Source organism: Marmota marmota, unplaced genomic scaffold (assembly GCF_001458135.2).
Source record: "Marmota marmota marmota unplaced genomic scaffold, marMar, whole genome shotgun sequence".
Lineage (NCBI taxonomy): Eukaryota > Metazoa > Chordata > Mammalia > Rodentia > Sciuridae > Marmota > Marmota marmota.
Genome location: NW_026000079.1, coordinates 920,473 through 939,728, shown reverse-complemented (window position 1 = coordinate 939,728; position 19,256 = coordinate 920,473). Strand labels below are relative to the sequence as shown.

General features: G+C 41.2%; 1 protein-coding gene and 1 long non-coding RNA gene across 3 annotated transcripts in view; one reads left to right on the top strand and one right to left on the bottom strand.

Annotated features, from left to right (window-relative positions):
* Positions 1 to 18,000, bottom strand: part of LOC125620243 — a 25,760-nt gene extending 7,760 nt beyond the window's left edge. The window contains exons 1-2 of the long non-coding RNA XR_007351847.1: positions 17,960 to 18,000; positions 5,954 to 5,962 (exon numbers count right to left, since the gene is read on the bottom strand). This is a non-coding gene — a long non-coding RNA (uncharacterized LOC125620243). The remainder of the gene's footprint in view (positions 1 to 5,953; positions 5,963 to 17,959) is intronic.
* The window catches only part of LOC107156665 (SLAM family member 9-like), a 44,099-nt gene continuing 24,849 nt past the window's right edge, over positions 7 to 19,256 (top strand). Inside the window, exons 1-2 of one of the 2 annotated variants that reach the window (XM_015502699.2) lie at positions 7 to 125; positions 16,035 to 16,379. In XM_015502699.2, coding sequence (XP_015358185.1) covers positions 53 to 125; positions 16,035 to 16,379 — 418 coding nt within the window. In that variant the 5' untranslated portion in view covers positions 7 to 52. The remainder of the gene's footprint in view (positions 126 to 16,034; positions 16,380 to 19,256) is intronic. The other variant, XM_048814656.1, reaches the window with a different exon arrangement.

Genomic DNA, 19,256 nt, shown 5'->3' with positions numbered 1-19,256 from the left:
GGGGCCACGTCTCACCTGGGTCCCTAGGAGGCCAGGGAAGGCTGTGAAGGCAATGATGGACCCTCTGGCAAGCCTCTGCTGGCTCCACACCCAGATCCTGATGCTTCAGTTCCTTCCTTTTCCTGGTGAGTAGTGGCATAGGGGTGTGTGTGGGGGTGGGGTGTGTGTGGGGGTGTGTGTGAGTATGGGTGGATGTGGGTGTAAGGCAGGTGGGAAGGAGCTAGGGCTTCCCTGGACTCAACCTCCAGATTCCCCATGCGTTTCTGAAGGCTGAAGTGAGGAAAAGGGACTTGGGGACTCTCTGGGAGAGCGCCAGTTGCCCCCTCAGGCAAATCACTGTCACATGCTGAGTGGCTCCTTGCCTGCTGAGGCAAAGGACCCAGGCTTGAAACACAATGATGTTTTTCTGACACCAGGAATAATTCATATTGACTGTAGGAAATTTGAAAAATATGACAAATGATATAGAGATGAATAAAAAAAACCATGTTTCATACTTCACAAAACTAAATACCCTAGATACTCTGTGTACTCCTCCGGGTGAGTTTTCTGTGCTTCAGTATATTTTTCTGACTTCAGAAGACAATTATTTGCCAGGCTGTGCTCAGCGGCAGCTGCTCTCTTGAGAGCAATGTCCTGAGCATTTGGTTTCTTGCTGCTTTAGCAAAAAAGAATGGGAAAAAATTACAATTTACAATGCAAATTTACAATCATTTTCTTCCATTTATGACCTACCCAGTCCTCCAGCCCACTTCCTTCCTCTACTCCTAGACTGAGAGGTAGGATTGCCTCCCATGAACCAGCCTGACTCAGTGTCTCCTACTCTGCTCTGGCTGCAAAACCTTGTTAGAGTTGAAAGAGGGACTGGATTCTGCAATCAGACCCACTGGGTCCCTACTCTGGTTCTGCCACCTAGTGTTCATAAAATCATGGACATATACCCCGGGACAAACAGGTGTGCCTTCTGAGATTGTAACCTCAGCAATAAAATGGCCCTCCTAAGAGTCACCACTGGAGGAGAGGAGGGGAGCCACTTCCCCTACCTGCGCCTGGGAGTAGGTAGGAAAGCAAGATAATCCCTAACCCAAGGTGCTGTCTGAGACATTAAAAGATGGTGCACATTCTGATCACTGTGTAACATAGCAACTTAAGTGTGTGGTGTTATGTACTTCTCTCTTGGTGAAAACTTGCAAATGGATAAAAAAAAACAACTTTGATTTGTAATTGGTGATTTTTTCATGATCCAGCAGTTTAAAAAGAGACAAGATTTTCCTCTGGGCACTAAGGGGTTGTGATAGCACAGAGATTGTGTGCTTTCCTGGACGTTTCATTGTACAGCAATGGAGCATAAGGTGTTCTTATGCATTATAGACAGTTTTTAAGTGACTGAAGGCTTCTAAATAGTCTGTTGGATGTGTCAGAAACGTTTGAACATTTCACATGTTTATACCTTTTTTTTTAATGGTATTTCCACCTCTGGGGTTTAACCCCAAAGGGGGAAAACAGTGTCATACACTCAAAGCTTCTGCATGAAGACATTCATTGTGGTCTAGTTAGAGTAATGAAAAGCCAGAACCCAAAAAGAGGGTGATAACACCTTGTCAAGTGACATTAAGGTGGTGAAACGATGGCTTTAGTAAGTGACTTTAGTTGGGCCACTGAGTTTTCCTGAGATGAGAAGATGGAAAGGACTTGGTTAGAAGGAAGGACAGGAATAAGCATGTGTTGAGCCCTGTCATATGCAAGATCTGGACTGGGGTGTTACAGACCTGATCTCATTCCAGCCTCACACACCATGTGTTATCTGTGACGTTTGGTCAAGGATAATGAAGCAGGAAGGGACAAGCACCAGGCACAGGAGTGTTGGTTGGGAATCTGGCTTTATACTTAAGTCTTCTTAACCCACAAAGCCCAAGTTTTCAATTCTGCCAATGTTTCAACTATATCAACACAGGAGCATTGAAGTAGCTTAGAAATCATAACCTAGAGCTTATATATGGGCTCAGTAGATCCATCACCCCCATTTAGCCTTTGAAGGAATGTAGGCTCTGAGAGGCTGATCAACCTGGAGGAGATCAATTGTAGATCTAATAGGTTTCACACTAGGATTCCAGCTGCCCCCAGACCATGCGCTGCCTCTGTGTGATCTGGCTGTGAAGCCAGGTCTTTCTAAATTCCATGCCCTTGCACTTCACCCCTGATCTTCCTCCCACCTTTCCCACCCACAGGACTCCAGCTCTATTAATTCAAGGGCTCTGGGGCGGGGTGGGGGGCAGAATCCCAAATGGCCCTCTGCTATTGGAAAGAACTTCTGTCCTCGTAACTCTGCTCTCCCTTCATCTGCAGCCCCGAGGGAAGCAATTCCATTTATATCTCAATAGGAAACAGCTCCTTAGTACCTTCCTTCCCCTGTGTGCCCTGCCTTTCCTTTTTCTACTCGACCAATGCTGTCATTTTCCTGTTTGGGTCATGGGATCTTTGGGGTCAGTGGTTAGTTTGGGAAATCCTCCTCTCTTCTTTTTTTGAAATTTATTTATTGTTATTTTCCCATATTTTTTATTGGTGCATTATAGTTCGACATATCGATGGGATTCATTGTTACTGATTCCTGTAGGCACAAAATGGATAAGGATCTAATTGGGCTAATATCACTCCCCCCACATCTTCCCCTCCCTCCCTGCCCCCGCCCCTTTGTCTCTTTCCTCTACTGATTTCCCTTTGTGTTTTAGGGGACCCATCCCCCACCTTTGTTTTCCTTTTTCCTCTCTACCTTCCACCTATGAGAGAAAACATACAGCCCTTAACCTTCCTCCTTTGACTTATTTCATTCAATACAATGGTCTCTAGTTTCATTCATTTTCCTGCACATGCTGTAATTTCATCTTTCTTTAGGGCCGTATAAAACTCCACTGTGTATATAGACCACACTTTCTTTATCTATTTGTCCATCCATGGACACTTAGTGCGGTTCCTGCCACTCTTCATGAGATGCTGGTTAACTTAGGCTGGCTCTGTGGTTCTGCCATAATGATCATCACCTTGCTAAGAAAATGGCATGGGTGGCCAAGCCCTGAACACAGGAAGCCACTCAACCTCCAGCTGCCTTCTTGGGTTTGTGTTATGGGCTGCCCAGCAACCACTGAGGGTGGAAGTCCCTCAGAGGAGATGCAGCTGCTTCTGCCTTGCCTGCATCTGTGTGCTTGGTCTCAACTAAGCAGATGGAGGCCGGTCATATCTAAGCTGCCTGGAGCCCTCTGTGATGGGGGAGTGCAGGGAGGTGACTCCAGTGTCTCTAACCACAATGTACTTTCCTTCCTTTAAATATTTGCCAAACACACTGTTTCCCAGAAACGCCACATTCAGGCCTTTTGAGCCATGATGAACTCATTTCTGTTTATACTGAAATGACAGAATGAATCATCCTTTATCCTTTATTAAAAAAAAGAAAAAAAAAAGAAATTAAACTTGCGTTTTTATTTAATTTATCTGTATTTGGAGTAAAAATGGGAGTTCATAACCCACTTGAATCTAATGTATGAAATATGCTATGTCAAGAGCTTTGTAATGTTTTGAACAACCAATAATATATATATATACAAAAAAATTTAAACTTTTAAAGAATACAGCATGACAGACTTGGTCTGCGGATATAGCTCGGTGATGAAGTGCTTGCTTAGCATGTTCCAGGACTCAAAAAATAAATAAATGAATGAATAAATAAATAAATAAATAAGAAGAAAAGGAAAGGAAGGAGAACTTTTGCTCAGGGAATGTCCATATAAGGAGACAAAAACCAAGCTGCAGAGTGGGAGAAAATCTGTGCACACCTTGTATCCATGAAACCACTGAAATGTCATCTATCTACAAAGCTCCACAGACTCAGCTGCTACAATGGGGGAAAGCACATCTCCAGGAGGTTATGCAGATGGGAAAGAAGCATAGGCCAACATTTTCAATATGATTAGCCACCAGAGAGCACAGTTTAAAACTACAACAAGACGTCGACACCACCACACACTCAACAGAAGGACTGAAATAAAAAAAATGTCAGCACCAACTGATGGAGAGGATGCAGACAATCAGATCACTCAGTTGCTGATGGCAACGTGACACATTGTGGCTTCTCTGGAAAACAGTGTCACTGTTTCTTACAAAGCTAAGCCTGGAATTGCCTCTTTAGTTATATTTCACTTAGAAATATAAAAACAGGTCAAAAATATAAGGCATACAGTATTGTATCATAATATTTATAATAATAATAATAATAATAGTAGTAGTAGTAGTTATTATTTTGGTGCTGAGGATCCAATCCAGAGCCTGTGCAAGGTAAGCACACACTTTACCACTAAGCTTTAGTGCCAGCCCTAATCTTGGTTTTGTGAAATTTTGCAAGGAAAAAACTTTATGGACTTGTATTTGCATGTCCCTCAGTGCAGGGCACAGGATCTCTTTGTACACCAGAGATAGAATAAGAGAAGAGCTGTATTGTTGGATTTGATTCTTTTTCTCTATGTTTTATCAATTTTAGATGTGTAGTTGGAAGAAAACTGGGAACCAGAAACTCTGGATCTTATTTTTTTTTTTAACTCTGGATCTTAACAGAGACTGCAGCACAAATCTCTCTCAAGTGATTTCTCTCAATTATGTTGTAGCAGGGAACTTTCTCTTTCTGTACATAGTGAAAAAACTTTTCTGTAGCCTGGTGCGAAATACCTTAATAAATTTCTTTAAGTAGGAAAGAGAGAAAAAGGGAGAGAGGGAGATCAGGTGGCTCTCAGAATATTCCAGGCCATTACAGATACGTGGACTCAACTTCCCTGGTATGTGAAGCTCTTTATGTTTTACCTAATACAGTTGGTTTCTTGAAATTCCCTTGTTTCTGCTGAACTCAAACCACATACTTTCTCTTGATTTAGATCTCTGTTCAAAGACTAGAGAACAAAATTTGATCAATTTTGTGTATATATGAACATGACACAATGAACCCACTCTGCACCAATAAAAAACCCTCCCTTGAAAACCTGAATACCCCAAAAAAGAAAGAAAGAAAAGAGCAGGAAATATGTACACAAAGGAAGCCAAAAGATTTTAATGAAAACCTCAATTAAAATAATCCTTTTGTAGGGAAATATAGGTTAATTTGGTGAAAATATAGTTTCTCCAGAAGAGAAAGACAATCTAAACAAATAAATTATCATATTAAAAAAAACATTAAATTGTCAAAAAGTTACTTCTCAGAGAGTAAATGGCATAGTTTTACAAATTAATTATAACAAATATTTAGGGACTAGGTAATTCCACCTTTACTACTATAATTTAACAGTGTTATGCTTACTAGTTAACATAGTTCTGCCAGAGAAAGAAGTGAGACAAAACATTTCAAAGGAAAGGGTCATATTGTAATTGTTCTGTAATGATTTATTTATTTTTTCTTCAAAATCTAAAAGCACTCACTGGAAAATTATTACAAGTAATAGGAGAACCCAGCAAAGGAAAACATACAAACTTAAAATAGAGAAATAAATAGATTCACAGCATGATACTAGTAACCAGAAAGATGTTTTGGCTCTAGAAAAATAAAGTGCCTATTTACAAATACAGTAAGATACATGTAAAAGATATTGATTTGTCTAGTAGGAAATTAAATTAGGCAAAAGTACATTCTCTTGATGTTAGTAAATAACCATGATCCTACCAAAAAATATTAAGAGGATTAAAAACATCTCAGACAAGCAGGTTCTTTATAAGGAAGAAGGAGGCAAAAACTTCAAAAATATTTCAAAAAATAAACATAGTCAGAAGGACTAGCCCTGGCAGATATTGAAACATATGTCAATATGTTTATTGAGGCAACGGGATAACATGAATAGACAAAGTACAGAGAAAAACACAATGAGTGCTTTTGTGATAGTTAGCAAGCCATCAGAACTAGGGCAAAACCAGCTGCATTCACTCCACAGACCTCAAGCCAAAAGAAGCTCCATAGGACCAAGGATTTAAATGTGGAAATTTCTATCAGGAAAAGGACAGTGGTGATGATTGTGAATGTACTTAATAACACTGAATTGCACATTTAAAATGATTAAAATGTGAATTTTAGGTATATTTTGCTGTGCTGAAATTATCATACATGCAGAACCTCAAACATGAAAATAAAAAATGCAAAAAGGGATTTTTTTAATGTTAACAACTGAGAGTAGGAAAGCCTTACATGATAAAACCAAAGACAAAAATAGTAAAAAGCCTCTGAAACTGGAAATCCAAGTTCATAAATTTGACAACATGATGCATCCGTGCTGAGTCACAAGTCATGGCACTACCACACCAGACTACAGTGATTTTTCAATCCCCGTTGTGCATCAGGACTTCAAGGTGATGTGGCTCAGTGGTTGAGTGCCCTGGGGTTCAATGCCTGGTACTCCCCCCACTCAAATATGCCTGGGACCCAACTTTACTGTGATTAGTTAGGAATCATCTGGGACCTTGTTAAATGTGTATTCTGATGCAACATCTGGGTGAGGTCTCAGATTCTGTATGTCTAACAAGCTATGAAATGATGCTGATAACTGTTTAGACCATACTTTGATCAGCAAAGACACAGGGAAACCCAGTTAAAGCAATGCTCAACCCTGACTACATTTTAGAAGCACCAGGAGAACTGTTTAGAGTTCAATATCTAAGGCCCAACACAGACACAATTAAATCAGTATTTGGGGGTGGAAGTAGGCACTATCGCTCTCTTTTTTTTATTAGTTGTTCAAAACATTACAAAGCTCTTGACACATCATATTTCATACATTTGATTCAAGTGGGTTATGAACTCCCATTTTTACCACGCATACAGATTGCTGAATCACATCAGTTTTACATCCACGTTTATACATACTGCCATACTAGTGTCTGTTGTATTTTGCTGCCTTTCCTATCCCCTACTATCCCCATCCCCTCCACTCCCCTCCCATCTTCTCTCTCTACCCCATCTACTGTAATTCATTTCTAAAGGAGTGCCACCAGGGTTGAGGAATAATATTATTAGCACCTCTAGATTTATACACTTATTAGTAGCTTTTTTTGGTTGGTGCATTATGATTCTGCACATAACATAATTTGATGGCTTTCATTCCCAGCTTCTTCCCTTGTCATCCCCTCCTCCCTCCCCCGGTCTCCTTTCTCTACTCTTTGGTCTTTTTATTTAGTTTTTTTTTTATTGGTTCTTTTTTAGTTAAAAGTGATAGTAGAATCCATTTTGACATAATCACACAAGCATGAAATATATTTTATTCTAGTTAGGATCCCATTCTTATTGATGCACATGATGGTGGGATTCACTGTGCTGTTTTCATATATGTCCATGGGGAAATTAGTCCCTAAAAGCCAAAAGTTGAACATTTTCTCTGATCTGTGGCAGCTGACCCACAATAAGGGGGGGAGGGGGAGGGGGAGGGGAAGAATAGACGTTCAGTAGATTAAAAAATGGAAAGACAGGTATCTCTTTGACATACTGATGTAAATTCCTTTGGTTACATATACAGAAATGGGACATAGGGTAGTTCTTTATTTCATATTTGAGCAAATTCCATATTGTTTTCCATAACGGCTGTTCTAATTTGCATTCCTACCAATAGTGTACAAAGGGTTTCTTTTCTGTACATCCTCACTGACGCTTGCTGTCTCTTATCCTTTTGGAAAGTCATCCAAAGATATGAGGCAATGTCTCATGTGGTTTTAATTTGCATTTCCCTGATGGTAGGTGATGCTGAGCCATTTTCATATAACTGTTGGCCATTTGTATATATGGCCATTTGCACCAACAAGTTGCAAAACCTAGAAAAATACGATTTCTCAGAAATATGCAACTTTTAAAATAATTCAGTCTTAAAGGTTGCATATTTCTGAGAAATTATATTTTTCTAGGTTTTGCAACTTGTTGGTGCATGATTTTCAATAGTAGTGTTTTGTGATCCTTTGTACTTATGTAGTATTAGTTGTAATGTTTTCTCATTCATTTTTTATTTCATTTATTTAAATATCTCTTTTTTCTTAGTCTCATTGGTGGTTTGCCAATTTTATCTCCTCAACAAAATCAACTGCTAGTTTGATTGACCTTTTCTATTGTTCCCCTAATCTCTATTTCATTTATTTCTGCACTGATCTTTGTTATTTCTTTTCTTTTGCTGACTTTGGGGTTAGTTCCTCTTTTTTGAGCATGCCTGCCTGTCTCCTCCCTTCCTCCTCCTTCACCTCTTCCTCCCCCCCTATTATTTCATGAATTCCTTGGGGAACAGGTTCCAGCCCCTCAGGCTCCTTTCCTTGGCTCTCACCAAGTATGCTTCTCTGGGCACAGTGGGCGGGGGCTCCAGTGGAGCTCCAGTACCTTTCTCTTTGGTTCTCTTCTTTTTCTTATTATTTTCCTTTATGCATTTCAGGAATCTGTTTTGCTCTAAGTGCTTAATGTGCTCAATATGCACATTTATTTTCTTGGCAATAATCTTGCCCTTCACTTGCTTGTTTACAACAGTGCCCACGGGGTGCTGGTGACATGGGTTTGCTGCAGTGACAGTTGTGGGGCATTCCTTTTGAACAGTACCCATCCTCTTGATGTCTGTAATGTCACTCTTGTAGACACACATGTATGTGGCTAAAGGAACCACTCTATTATGTTTCCCGAAAGGCCGAACATGTGACAGGTGCCTATTTTTGCTCATTTTGGCAAATTACTAGAAGATGGTGGCTTTGGCTAAAAGGAAAAAAATCGATTTCTATTTCCTGAGTTATAAACCTAGGTTAATCCTTTGAGATCTTTCTTCTTCTTTAATGTAGGTATTTATTGCTATAAATGCGCTCTTAGAACTGCCTTATCTATATACAATATTTTGAGATGTCAGGATGTATTGTGTAATTTCCACTTATTTGTGAATTTTCCTCTTACTAATTTATAGTTTCATACCATTGTGTTTGGACAAGATACTTGATTTGATTTTAATCTTCTTGAATTTGTTTAGGTTTTTTTATTATTAATTTTTTATTAAATTTTTAAAAATTACATTTATAAGAATGATCTTTGGGGGCTGGGGCTGTAGCTTAGTGGTAGAGCACTTGCCTAGCATGTGTGAAGCACTGGGTTTGATCCTTAGCACCACATAAAAATAAACAAATAAAATAAAGGCATCCTGTCCAACTACAACTCAAAAAAAATGCTATTTGGAAAATCTTGCCCACATCCTGTGTGGGCAGTGGAATTTGGGTTGGCTGTAAACTAAAGCTAAGGGCCAAGAAACCACAGGACACAGGAAGTGATTTTAGAAAGTGGGGGTGGGTCGGCTCTTGGATCTTAGGGATGGAGCTTCCACATTGGAAAGAGAGTGAGAGGCTGTGCTTGCTTTGTTTCTATGGGAAAGCATCAAAAATTTCCATGGAATGTTCTTTGCCAAATAAGGTAGGAAGTGGGCTGTCACGTTTCCAACAGGTTACTCTCAACTCCAGACCTATGAGTGGTCTCCCTACTTGAGTGAAGACAGAGGTCAAGTGCATTGCACAATCCATTGAGTGAGAGGAGCCACAAAATAGTTTGCAACATCAAACCTAAATTTCCCTGGCTCAAGGCCGAGTGAAGATGCTCAAATAATTCACAGATAGCATCCCACAGGAGTATGTTCTATGTGTTCTTGTAAAGAATGTGTATTCTGTCGCTATTGGATGGAATGTTCTGTAGATGTCGTGTTCCACGACTAAACACTCAAGGTCACCCCAGGTGAACTGGCACAAAATAATCCCACAGAGACAGAGAAATACCTTTTTTTTTTTTGGGTCCTGTGATGGCTCCTCTGACCTCAGGGGTCTGTGAAAAGAGAGAGAGGAGCATGTGCAGAACCCTTTTATTGGGAAGAAGCCATTCAAATGAGGCAAGGGGTAGGATTACAAAGGAACAGGTGAGTGTAGCTCAGCCCCAGCTGGTATACTTACACCTGAAGATCCACCTTGCTGTCGGAGCTGGGACAATGCCCAGGTCATCACAAAGTGTAGTTATTGGTCAGAGCCTTGTGCTTCAGGGCTGGAAAGCGTGGTCATTCAGAGAGGCTCCCTACAGATGTCTGTTAGGTTTATTTGGTCCATAGTGTTGTTCAGGTCCACTGTGTCCTTACTGATATTCTTTATGGATCCTCATTGTTGAAAGTGGAATATTAAGAGTAAAGTCACTTAGTATTATTGTGTTGCCATTTCTCCCTTCAGTTTTGTAAACATTTGCTTCACATATTTAGATTTAATTCTTTTTCTTTCTTTTTCTTTTTCTTTTTTTTTTTTCAGTGCTGGGGATTGAACCCAGGGCCTCACACATGCCAGGCAAGGTGCTCTGCCACTGACCTACACCCACAGCCATCTATATTTAAGTTTTCTGATATTGGATATATATTGACAATTATTATGCCCTCTTGATGGATTGTTCCCTTTATCATTACATGATAATTCCTTATGACCATTTTTGATGTAAATCTATTTGTTTGATATATGTATAGCCATTCCTGTTCTTTTTAGTTTCTATTTCCACTGAATATCTCTTTTCCATCCCTTCACTTTCAGCTTATAAATGTCCTTAAAGTTAAAGCAAGTCCCCTGCAGGTGCATATAGTTGAATTTAGTTTATTTATCCATTCGGGCACTCTCCGTCTTTTGATTACATCCTCTAAGAAATTGTTGTAGTTATTTTAATACTTTTCAATTTAATTCTATAGTAAAAAGTGATTCTTGTACTAACATTACAGTATTAGAGTATTCTGAATTTGACTATATTTTTGCCCTTATGATGAGTTTTTATGTTTTAGTGTTAGGATCTTTCCATTTCGACTTGATGAACTCCTTTTAGCATTTCTTGTGAAGCATGTCTAGTGGTGACAAATTCCTACAGCTTGTTTGTCTCGGATTATCTTCTTTTCTTCCTTATTTCTGAATCATAGATTTGCCAGGTATAGTATCCTTGATCAGTAGTCCCTTCACCTTCAATACTTTGAATATATCCTTCTAGTCTCTCCTGGCCTGCAAGATTTCTGCTAAAAAATATTCTTACAGATATATTTTTATGGGTATTCTTATGGATTTTCCTTTTTATGTGATGATTTTCTTTTCTCCTCTTGCTTTCCAATTTTTCTTTTGTTTTTTTACTTTTGAGAATTTAATTATAATATGTGTCAATGGAGATCTGTACTTATTTGGAGTTCTTTGGGCTTCATGATTTTGGATGTTCAATTTTCTCTCCAGATTTGGGAGTTTTCTGTCATTATTTCTTTTTTTGTTTTAATTTTATTTTTACTGGTTCTTTTTAGTTATATATAACAATAGATTCCTTTTTGGCATAATTATAAGAGCATGGAATATATCCTGTTCTAATTCAGTACCCTGTACCTCTCCTTCTCCTTCCCTTCCCCCTCCCCTGCTCCCTTCCCTCTACTCTACTGATTGTTCTGCCACTTATCCATAGTTATTTTTTAAAATTTGATTTCTTGTAGGTGTACACAGTGGTGAGATTCACTGTGGTATATTCGTATATGTACATAGGAATGTTATGTCAGATTCATTTCACTGTCTTCTCTGATCCATCTTTCCTCCCTTCCCCTCTTCATTCCCCTTGTCTACTCCACTGATCTTCTATTCTTTTTTTTAACCCCCCTGCCCTTTATTGTGTGCTATATCTGAGAAAACTCAGCCTTTAGCTTTTTGGGACTGGCTTATTTTAGTTAGCACGATAGTTTCCAGATCCATCCATTTATTGGCAAACATCATAAAGCCATTCTTCTTTAGGGCTAATACTCAACTGTGTATACATACCACATTTTCTTTATCCATTAATCTGTTGAAGGGCACATAGCTTGGCTCCATAGCTTAGCTCTTATGAATTGTGCTGCTGTAAATATTGATGTTGCTGTGTCACTGTAGTATGCTGATTTTAAATCCTTTGAATATATACTTATTAAAGTTATTTCTTTAAATAAGCTTTTCCTTTTTTCTTACTCTGTGTTCCTCTGGGGCACTCATAATGCATATACTAGTTCCTTGGTGGTAATCTCACAGTTCCTGTTGATTCTCTTTATTCTGTTGTCTTTTTGTTTGGTTGACTAGGTAATTTCAAATAACTTGTTTTCAATCTTACTGGTTCTTTCTTATTTCCTCACTGATTGACTCTTTTATTGGTGCTATCTATAGAGTTTTTCAGTTTAGTCATTGAGTTCTTTAGTTTCAGAATTTTTGGTTCTTTCACTTTCTCCCTTCCTTTTTTTTTAATGGTTTCTATATCTCTTTCAACCTCTGAAATTTTGTTAGTTATCTATCTATCTGCATTCTCTCTCTCTCTCTCTCTCTCTCTCTCTCTCTCTCTCTCTACCAGGGAAGAACCCAGAGGTGCTTAACCACTGAGCTACATCCTCAGCCATTTTTTATTTTGAGACAGGGTCTTCTTAAGTTGCTCAGGCTGGCTTTGAACTTTCAATCCTCCTGTCTCAGCCCCCTGAGTTCCTGGGATTACAGGTGTGTACCACCATGCCCAGCTATCTGTGCTCACTTAAAGCTCACTGAAGTTCTTTAGGTTGATTAATTATTTGTTAGGTAGTTTGTAAATCATCATTTGTTTAGGATATGTTATTTGTGTTTTGTTTTTTCCCCTTAATTCCCTTTGCTGTTGTTCATGATCCTTGTGGCCATGCGTTGGAGTCTTCACATTTGAAGAAGTAGGCTTGTCGTCCAGTTTTTCACAGACTAGCTTCAGCAGGGAAAGCCCTGGAATGGTAATCTGTCCCAGAGGTCTGGGCAGGTCATCTGGTGGGGCCCATGTGTGGATTGGCTGCTGGAGTCCTTGAGCAGGCTGGCCTGATGCCTGGGTTCATGAGTTAGGGCTTAGGGTTTGGGAAGGCCTGGATTCTGGGTTTATGGGAGCTGTCCTGTGCTAGCATCCCTTGGGATGGACCTTTCACTGGGTCCATGGGGGAGGTCTGTAAGCCCATATCTGTGGCAGCTGGCCTGAAGCCTGGGTGTATAGGCGCTGATCTGACATTGGAACAGGCACTGGTGGCTGGGTCCATGGGGATGGGCCTGGATCCCGAGTCCTCAGGGACTGGCCTGGCACTGCAGTGGGCCTTGACCCTGAGTCTCTGGTTGGGGGGGGCAGTGGAGCAGTCTGGGCCTTGGCTTAGTGAGGCTGACCTGGTACTTGGAGGCACATGGGCTGGTCTTGAGCCTGGGTCTGTGGGGGTCATTCTGGAGCTGGTTGTGTGGGTGCCATCTCAAAGTCTGGGATAGTAAGAGACAACCTGGAGCTGGGGCATGCTGGTGGCTGGGTCTATAGTTACTGGCCTATTATCTAGGTTTTCCTGGGTGGGCTGGCACTTAAGCAGGGAAGGAGCTAGGGATGTTGTCAGATAGTGGGGTTGGTCCGGAGCTTGGGTCAATGGGGCTGGCCAGGAGGAGAGGTGGATCTGGAGGCTGAATCTTTAGGGTTTCAATCTAGGACCTGGGCTATGCCTGGCTCTGAGCATAAGGTGCCAGCTTGATTCTGGGGTGGATCTGGAGATTGAGTCTGTGGGCCTTGGCTTGAAGTATGGGCTTTCAGGGGCTATCCTGGAACTGACTGTGCTGGAGGCTTGGTCTATAGGAGTAGGTATATGTCCTGGGGCTTCAGTGGTAGGCCTGAGCTTTCCATGCTGTCCTGGAGTCTGGGGACTTGGGGTGGCCTGACACTGAGGCAGGACTGAAGCCTGGGGCCACTGAGGCCAGCCTGGCTCTGGGCAGGCCTGGAGCCTGAGGGTATAGAGCTGGCTTGGTGCTGAGGTAGGGCAGAGTGAGGCTGGAAGCTGCAGTTGAAGGCATTTGGGGCAAAAGCAGCAGAAGGAAAGAAATAGTGCAGAGATAAACGACATAAGAATCCATGAGTCCCCAAGTTAGTGCCTTGAAAATGTCAACAAAATTGGCAAACCTTTAGCTAATCTAAGAAAAAAGGAGAGGACATAGAAAGAATTAAACTCAAATCATAAAGTGTGGCCATATTCCCCAACTTTAGAGAAGTTAAATAGATTATAAGAGAATATGTGAATGATTTTACAGTCAATAGTCCAGATGTATTTTTTTTCCTGAATTCCTCTTCTTCTTCCCCTTCCCTGCCACCACTCTTCTCTTACTCTACTGAAAAGTTCTCTTAACTGTAACCCTTCCCCACTGTTTCCATTTTTTTCCCTTTTCTTGAGGTGCCAGGGATTGAACCTGGAGCCTCACGCATGACGTCCAGTGGCCTGCCACTGAGCTCTATACACGGCCCCCCTTTTTCCACTCTTGGGAAATCATTATCCCTAGAGTATCTATTCTGAAGTGATCATTAAAAATGCGGATCTTGTGATATCACTCTATAAAGCTCATCTGATATTTTGCTATTGAGCTCATAATCCAAACTTCCGATCCTCATAAAACCTTTCCCGACTCTCAGTCTTGGGTCTTCAGATCTCTTCTTTAGTCAATCTGCTCCAGCCATGGTTATTCTTTCCATTCTATGTACAGGTCAAGCTAGATTCTGTATTGGAACCTTTGTACACACTCTTCCTCTGTCCAGAACATTCCCTGTCATCCTTCATGACCCTGTGTAATTGACCCTTCCTAGGGGCCTATCTTGATGAGTAACTCCCACCCCATAACTCCTCCAAACCACCATTATTCCATCACGTTATCCTAAGTGTTCATCAGGGTTCTTCCAAACAACAGAAATCAGCGGACTAATTGGAAATGTGCATCAGAGACTAGCAAGTGTCCTCTGATCTTTGAGGGCCCAAATGACTAGGCTTTGAGACTATTCATCCAGGAACCACATCCCAAGTCACACCATCAGAGCTGGTCCAGTAGAAGTTGGCTTGTCCCTTCTGGCAGAGACTTCACAGCTCACACTCCAGTGTCATGGACCTGGACACTTGCCCTGCTCCAAAACAGTTGTCACCATTGCTTCAGGTCTGACTGCTGTGTGGGTTTCACATCAGCAGTACAGAGCTTGTGGCCTTGCTCTTTTGATGTGACTAGCTTGCATTTGAAAGTCTGGGTCTGGTGCATGTGATTGGGGAGCATATGTTGTGTGCTGTCTTATCTGTGAAGGAATCTGTCTTATCTATGAGTGTCTGGCATTTTAAGCTTCTGTAGTAGGAGATAGTCTCTGACTTATCAGGCAGAAAATTCTCAGATTTTTGAGAAATTTTAGTGCTAGGCAAGGGATCTGTGCTGCATTTTTAAAATTTTCTTCATTGCACTTAAAATATCTGAAATTATTTTTTGTCTTCACTTGCAATTTATTCAAACAAAATCCCCATGGGGACAGAGATCTGCTCTGCTTGCTTGTCCTCACCTCCCAGGAACCTCAACAGTGCAAAGTGCATGAAACATTTTTTTAAATGAAGTTGAGCTGAGAGCCCAAGGGATAAACATTTGTACCAAACAAGCGGAGCTTCAAGAAAGAGAAAACTAGTCATATGTCAAATGTCAGAAGAATACGACTGAGGAGTGAAAACTGGGTTTGATAAATAAGGGTTTATTAGTGACCTAATCCAGGGCAATTTCAGAGGACTGTCAGGCCAGAGGCCACACTGCAGTGGGTTGAGGAAAAATGTCAACAGCAGAGAAAGCTGAAACAAGCTTTAGACAAATGGACTGTTGGAGTATCATTTACCAACTTTGATATTGTCAATTTCCTTTTCCTGGAATTAGACCAAGGCCCCTGTTGGGTGCAAGCTTGCATTTGAACCGTTTTCATTTATTAAATTAGAAGCTCCATGGGATAGAAATAGAAGCTCCGCCCTGCTTGTTGTCTTTGCACCTCAGCAAGAGAAGGAAAGAGCCAGAGTCCAGGAGGGGGACAGACATGTGGCTGGAATCAAAACTGCCACATTCTAGGCAAGATCAACACCCAAGGGAGTCCCCTCTGCAACTTTGGCTCCCTCTCTGTAAATATCCATGTGACGTGAAATCCATGTGCAGATACAACGTGCTGTTTTCTTTTGCTAACTCAGCTCTTCCTTTAGCAGGTTTCCAGACTGTCAGAGACCCCAGCCCTTCCTGCACCTTGAACAGGGTCGTGGGGGAATCTGTTCAGTTGCCCCTGAACCACACTTTGAGCCCTGACGTCCGGGAGATAGAGTGGAAGTGGAATACTGAGGCCGAGCAGCAGCAGCTCCTGGTGTCCTGGAAGCCCTCGGGTCCGGAGTGGTACGAATTTGAAGACAAATACAAGCACAGATTATGCCTGACTGAGAAGTATATTTTGAACATTTCGAATCTCACTGTGGAAATGAGTGGACTGTATGTAGCGGAAATCAAATACAACACAGGAAAATCCCAGAAGAAAGATTTTAGACTCTGCGTCCATGGTGAGTCGGGTTCCATGCCCAAGCAGGCTTTCCAACAGCCATGTTGCTAAAGTAAGTTGGCTTTAAATCAGGTGACGAAAAAACCCAAAACAAAAAATAAACTAGATACTTTTTAGGACATCTTCTGATGTCCTAAAAATAAAAACTAAAATTCAAAGATACATCTTAGGGAAAACTAGCTGAAGTTCTTAACATTTATACAAAATGCACATGAAATGGCATTTTTACTGGCACTGGGAGTCACCCAAAAATTAAAAAAAAAAAAAAACTTTCTTCAGTCATGAGATACTGTAAAATTGATTATTAGAATTATAAAGGTATATTAAAAAGTCTTTAATTGACTGTTTCAAGAACTGATTTAAAAATTCTGTGACTGAGATAAACCCCAAACTGGACATTGAAAAAATGAAGGAAAAAAAAATACCCATTGAAAAGGAGACTAAGGTTAGAAATGATCATGAAGTAAAATGACTTTATTTTAATTTTTGGTACCAGGGATTAAACTCAGGGTGATTTACCACTGAGGCACTTCCCCAGCCCTTTTTATTTTGAGATGAGGTCTTGCTATGTTGCTTGAGGCCTTACTAAGTTGCAGGGCTGCCCTTGGATTTGTGATCTTCCTGCTTCAGCCTCTGGAGTTGCTGGGATTATAGGTGTGTATTATCATGCCTGGCTTGGTAAAATGGTTTTGGATAAATTGATATGAAGTACAACTGTCAAATTTTCAAAAGAAAACTCTGTCCTAGAACCAGGTTGAAGATGCAGAGAGTGACCCAGCCTTTGTGTCCTACATCTCCCAGGCCAACAAACAAACCAACATTCTTCCCCATGAAGCAGAAGTACTGGGCAGAGGAGCAAGTGTGAGAACAGTGAGAAGAGGGAGTAGAATCAAGTGCATCCAATGGCCAGAGCACTCTCCATTGGTTGGCTCTGTCTCCGCCCATCCTCCATCCCCGCTAGTGGGTCACTGCAGCCATCTCCCAACTGGTCTCTCTGCCTTTGTTCTCTTCCCTCTTTCCAATCACCTCCCACACAAATACTGTTTCTATCTTATAAAAATGCAAATATTCACCGGGCATTGTGGTGCACGCTGTGATCTCAGTGACACCAGGTACCAAGGCAGGAGGATTGCAAGTTTGAGGTCAGCCTGAGCAACCTAGTTGTGGGAGACCAACCTCGCACGTGACTGAGTTAACTTCCCTGCAGGGTGATGTGGCATCAGGCGACACCTATGCTGCTAGACAGCCCCACCCTTCTCGGGTTTGAGGGACTGTGTCTTCTGCAAGGGTGTGCCTTTCTACATCCCCATGGGAGGAGCTATGCTCACCTGTTTCTTTGTAATATAACCCCTTGCCCTGTTTAGGATAGAATGTTCTATGGAAACACATTTTGTGTGTCCCCTTCTCTTACTGGGCCCTTGGGTGTGGCCTTCCTAGATGTCAGTCAACCTGCTGACAGTGGACATCATGGAGCTAGACTCAGCCCCCTGAAACCTGACCCCTTGCCTCATTTGAATAGTTTCTCTTCAATAAAAGGGGTTGGCATGTGTGGGCCCTCTCTCTCTTTTTCTTTCTGTGGACTCTTAATGTCAGAGGAGCCGTCACAGCAACCCCAAAGAAAAAGGTATTTCTGTCTCTTGTGTGGTTATTTCATGTAGCCCAGTTCCCCTGGAGTGACCCCTGAGTGTGTTAGTCATGAAGAACCCGGCAAGTGGCGTCCCTGGCTGGGCACAAGGTCTGAGTGTTTAAGTCGCTGGGAAAGAAAGCCACAAATGGTGGCCCATATGGGGACTCCAGTATAAATATTAAAAATTTAGTGAGTTAAAAGTTCTATCCAGAAGTTAAGCATGCTTAGGATTGCAGAGTATTGTGGGATGAATTGTAGAAGGTCAGTGAATTAGACAGAAGGAAAATCTGTGATGTTAAACTAGTCTGTAACTAGTCCCATGGCCAGCAGTGCTTTTAACCCTTAAACGACCTGACCTAAATGCAGACTCCTTTAAGATCTGATAGTAACACTGGCATCTGCCACTAAAACTCACTTTTAAAGCACCCACATGCTACAAAAAAAAAAAAAGTACAAAATACCAGCAGACACAAGCTGCAACTGCAGGTCACAGAGACAAGGCAAGCTGCTACTCGCCATAGGATCCTGACCAGGTGGGGAATGCAGACGAAACCAAATGCCACCAGCTCGGAAAACTCAGGGAACTTTTGCCCCGACAATGGGCAACAGGCTCCATGCTGTTTCTGTCATCTTGGTAACCAGGTGATGCCTGTCCGCAGGGGGGGCTTCCTGGTCCTGCCTCCTGCATTTTCCTGGGCTTCCCATTGGTTCTTCCACAGTCTCTCAGACAGGACTTCTGGTCCCGCCTTCCAGCCACTAACCTGTACTTCCTGTTTCAGACCTGCCTGAGCTGCTACCTGAGCTGCTCAGAGTGTACATTTTTAGGAATGCCAACCTGTAAATGCTAACGAAAAATATCTTTTTCAGGCAAAATATTAATTCCACAGGTTTCTGTGTTGCAGCCCTAAATTTGAGTTAGTTTTGAGTTAAATAACCTGACTTTTCTCTATAATTGTGTTACTAAATAATGTTCTATTGATGAGAGATACTAGACATACTTCTTTATATTTTACCTTTAATTTTGGAGGTTATGGGGATGCATTTGCTCGCCATAGGAACAAAAGCTGGCAATGTTTCTGTGATGAACAAAAAATTCTTATTCTCATTCCTGACTATATGATTACAAGAAATAAAAATGTATACATAAATATCTTATTTCAGTTGCATCAAGTGACTTCACATAGAAGAGTGCACTCCTAATTAAAAATAAATTAAAATGGATCCAAAGATTTTAAGAACCACGTGGTTATA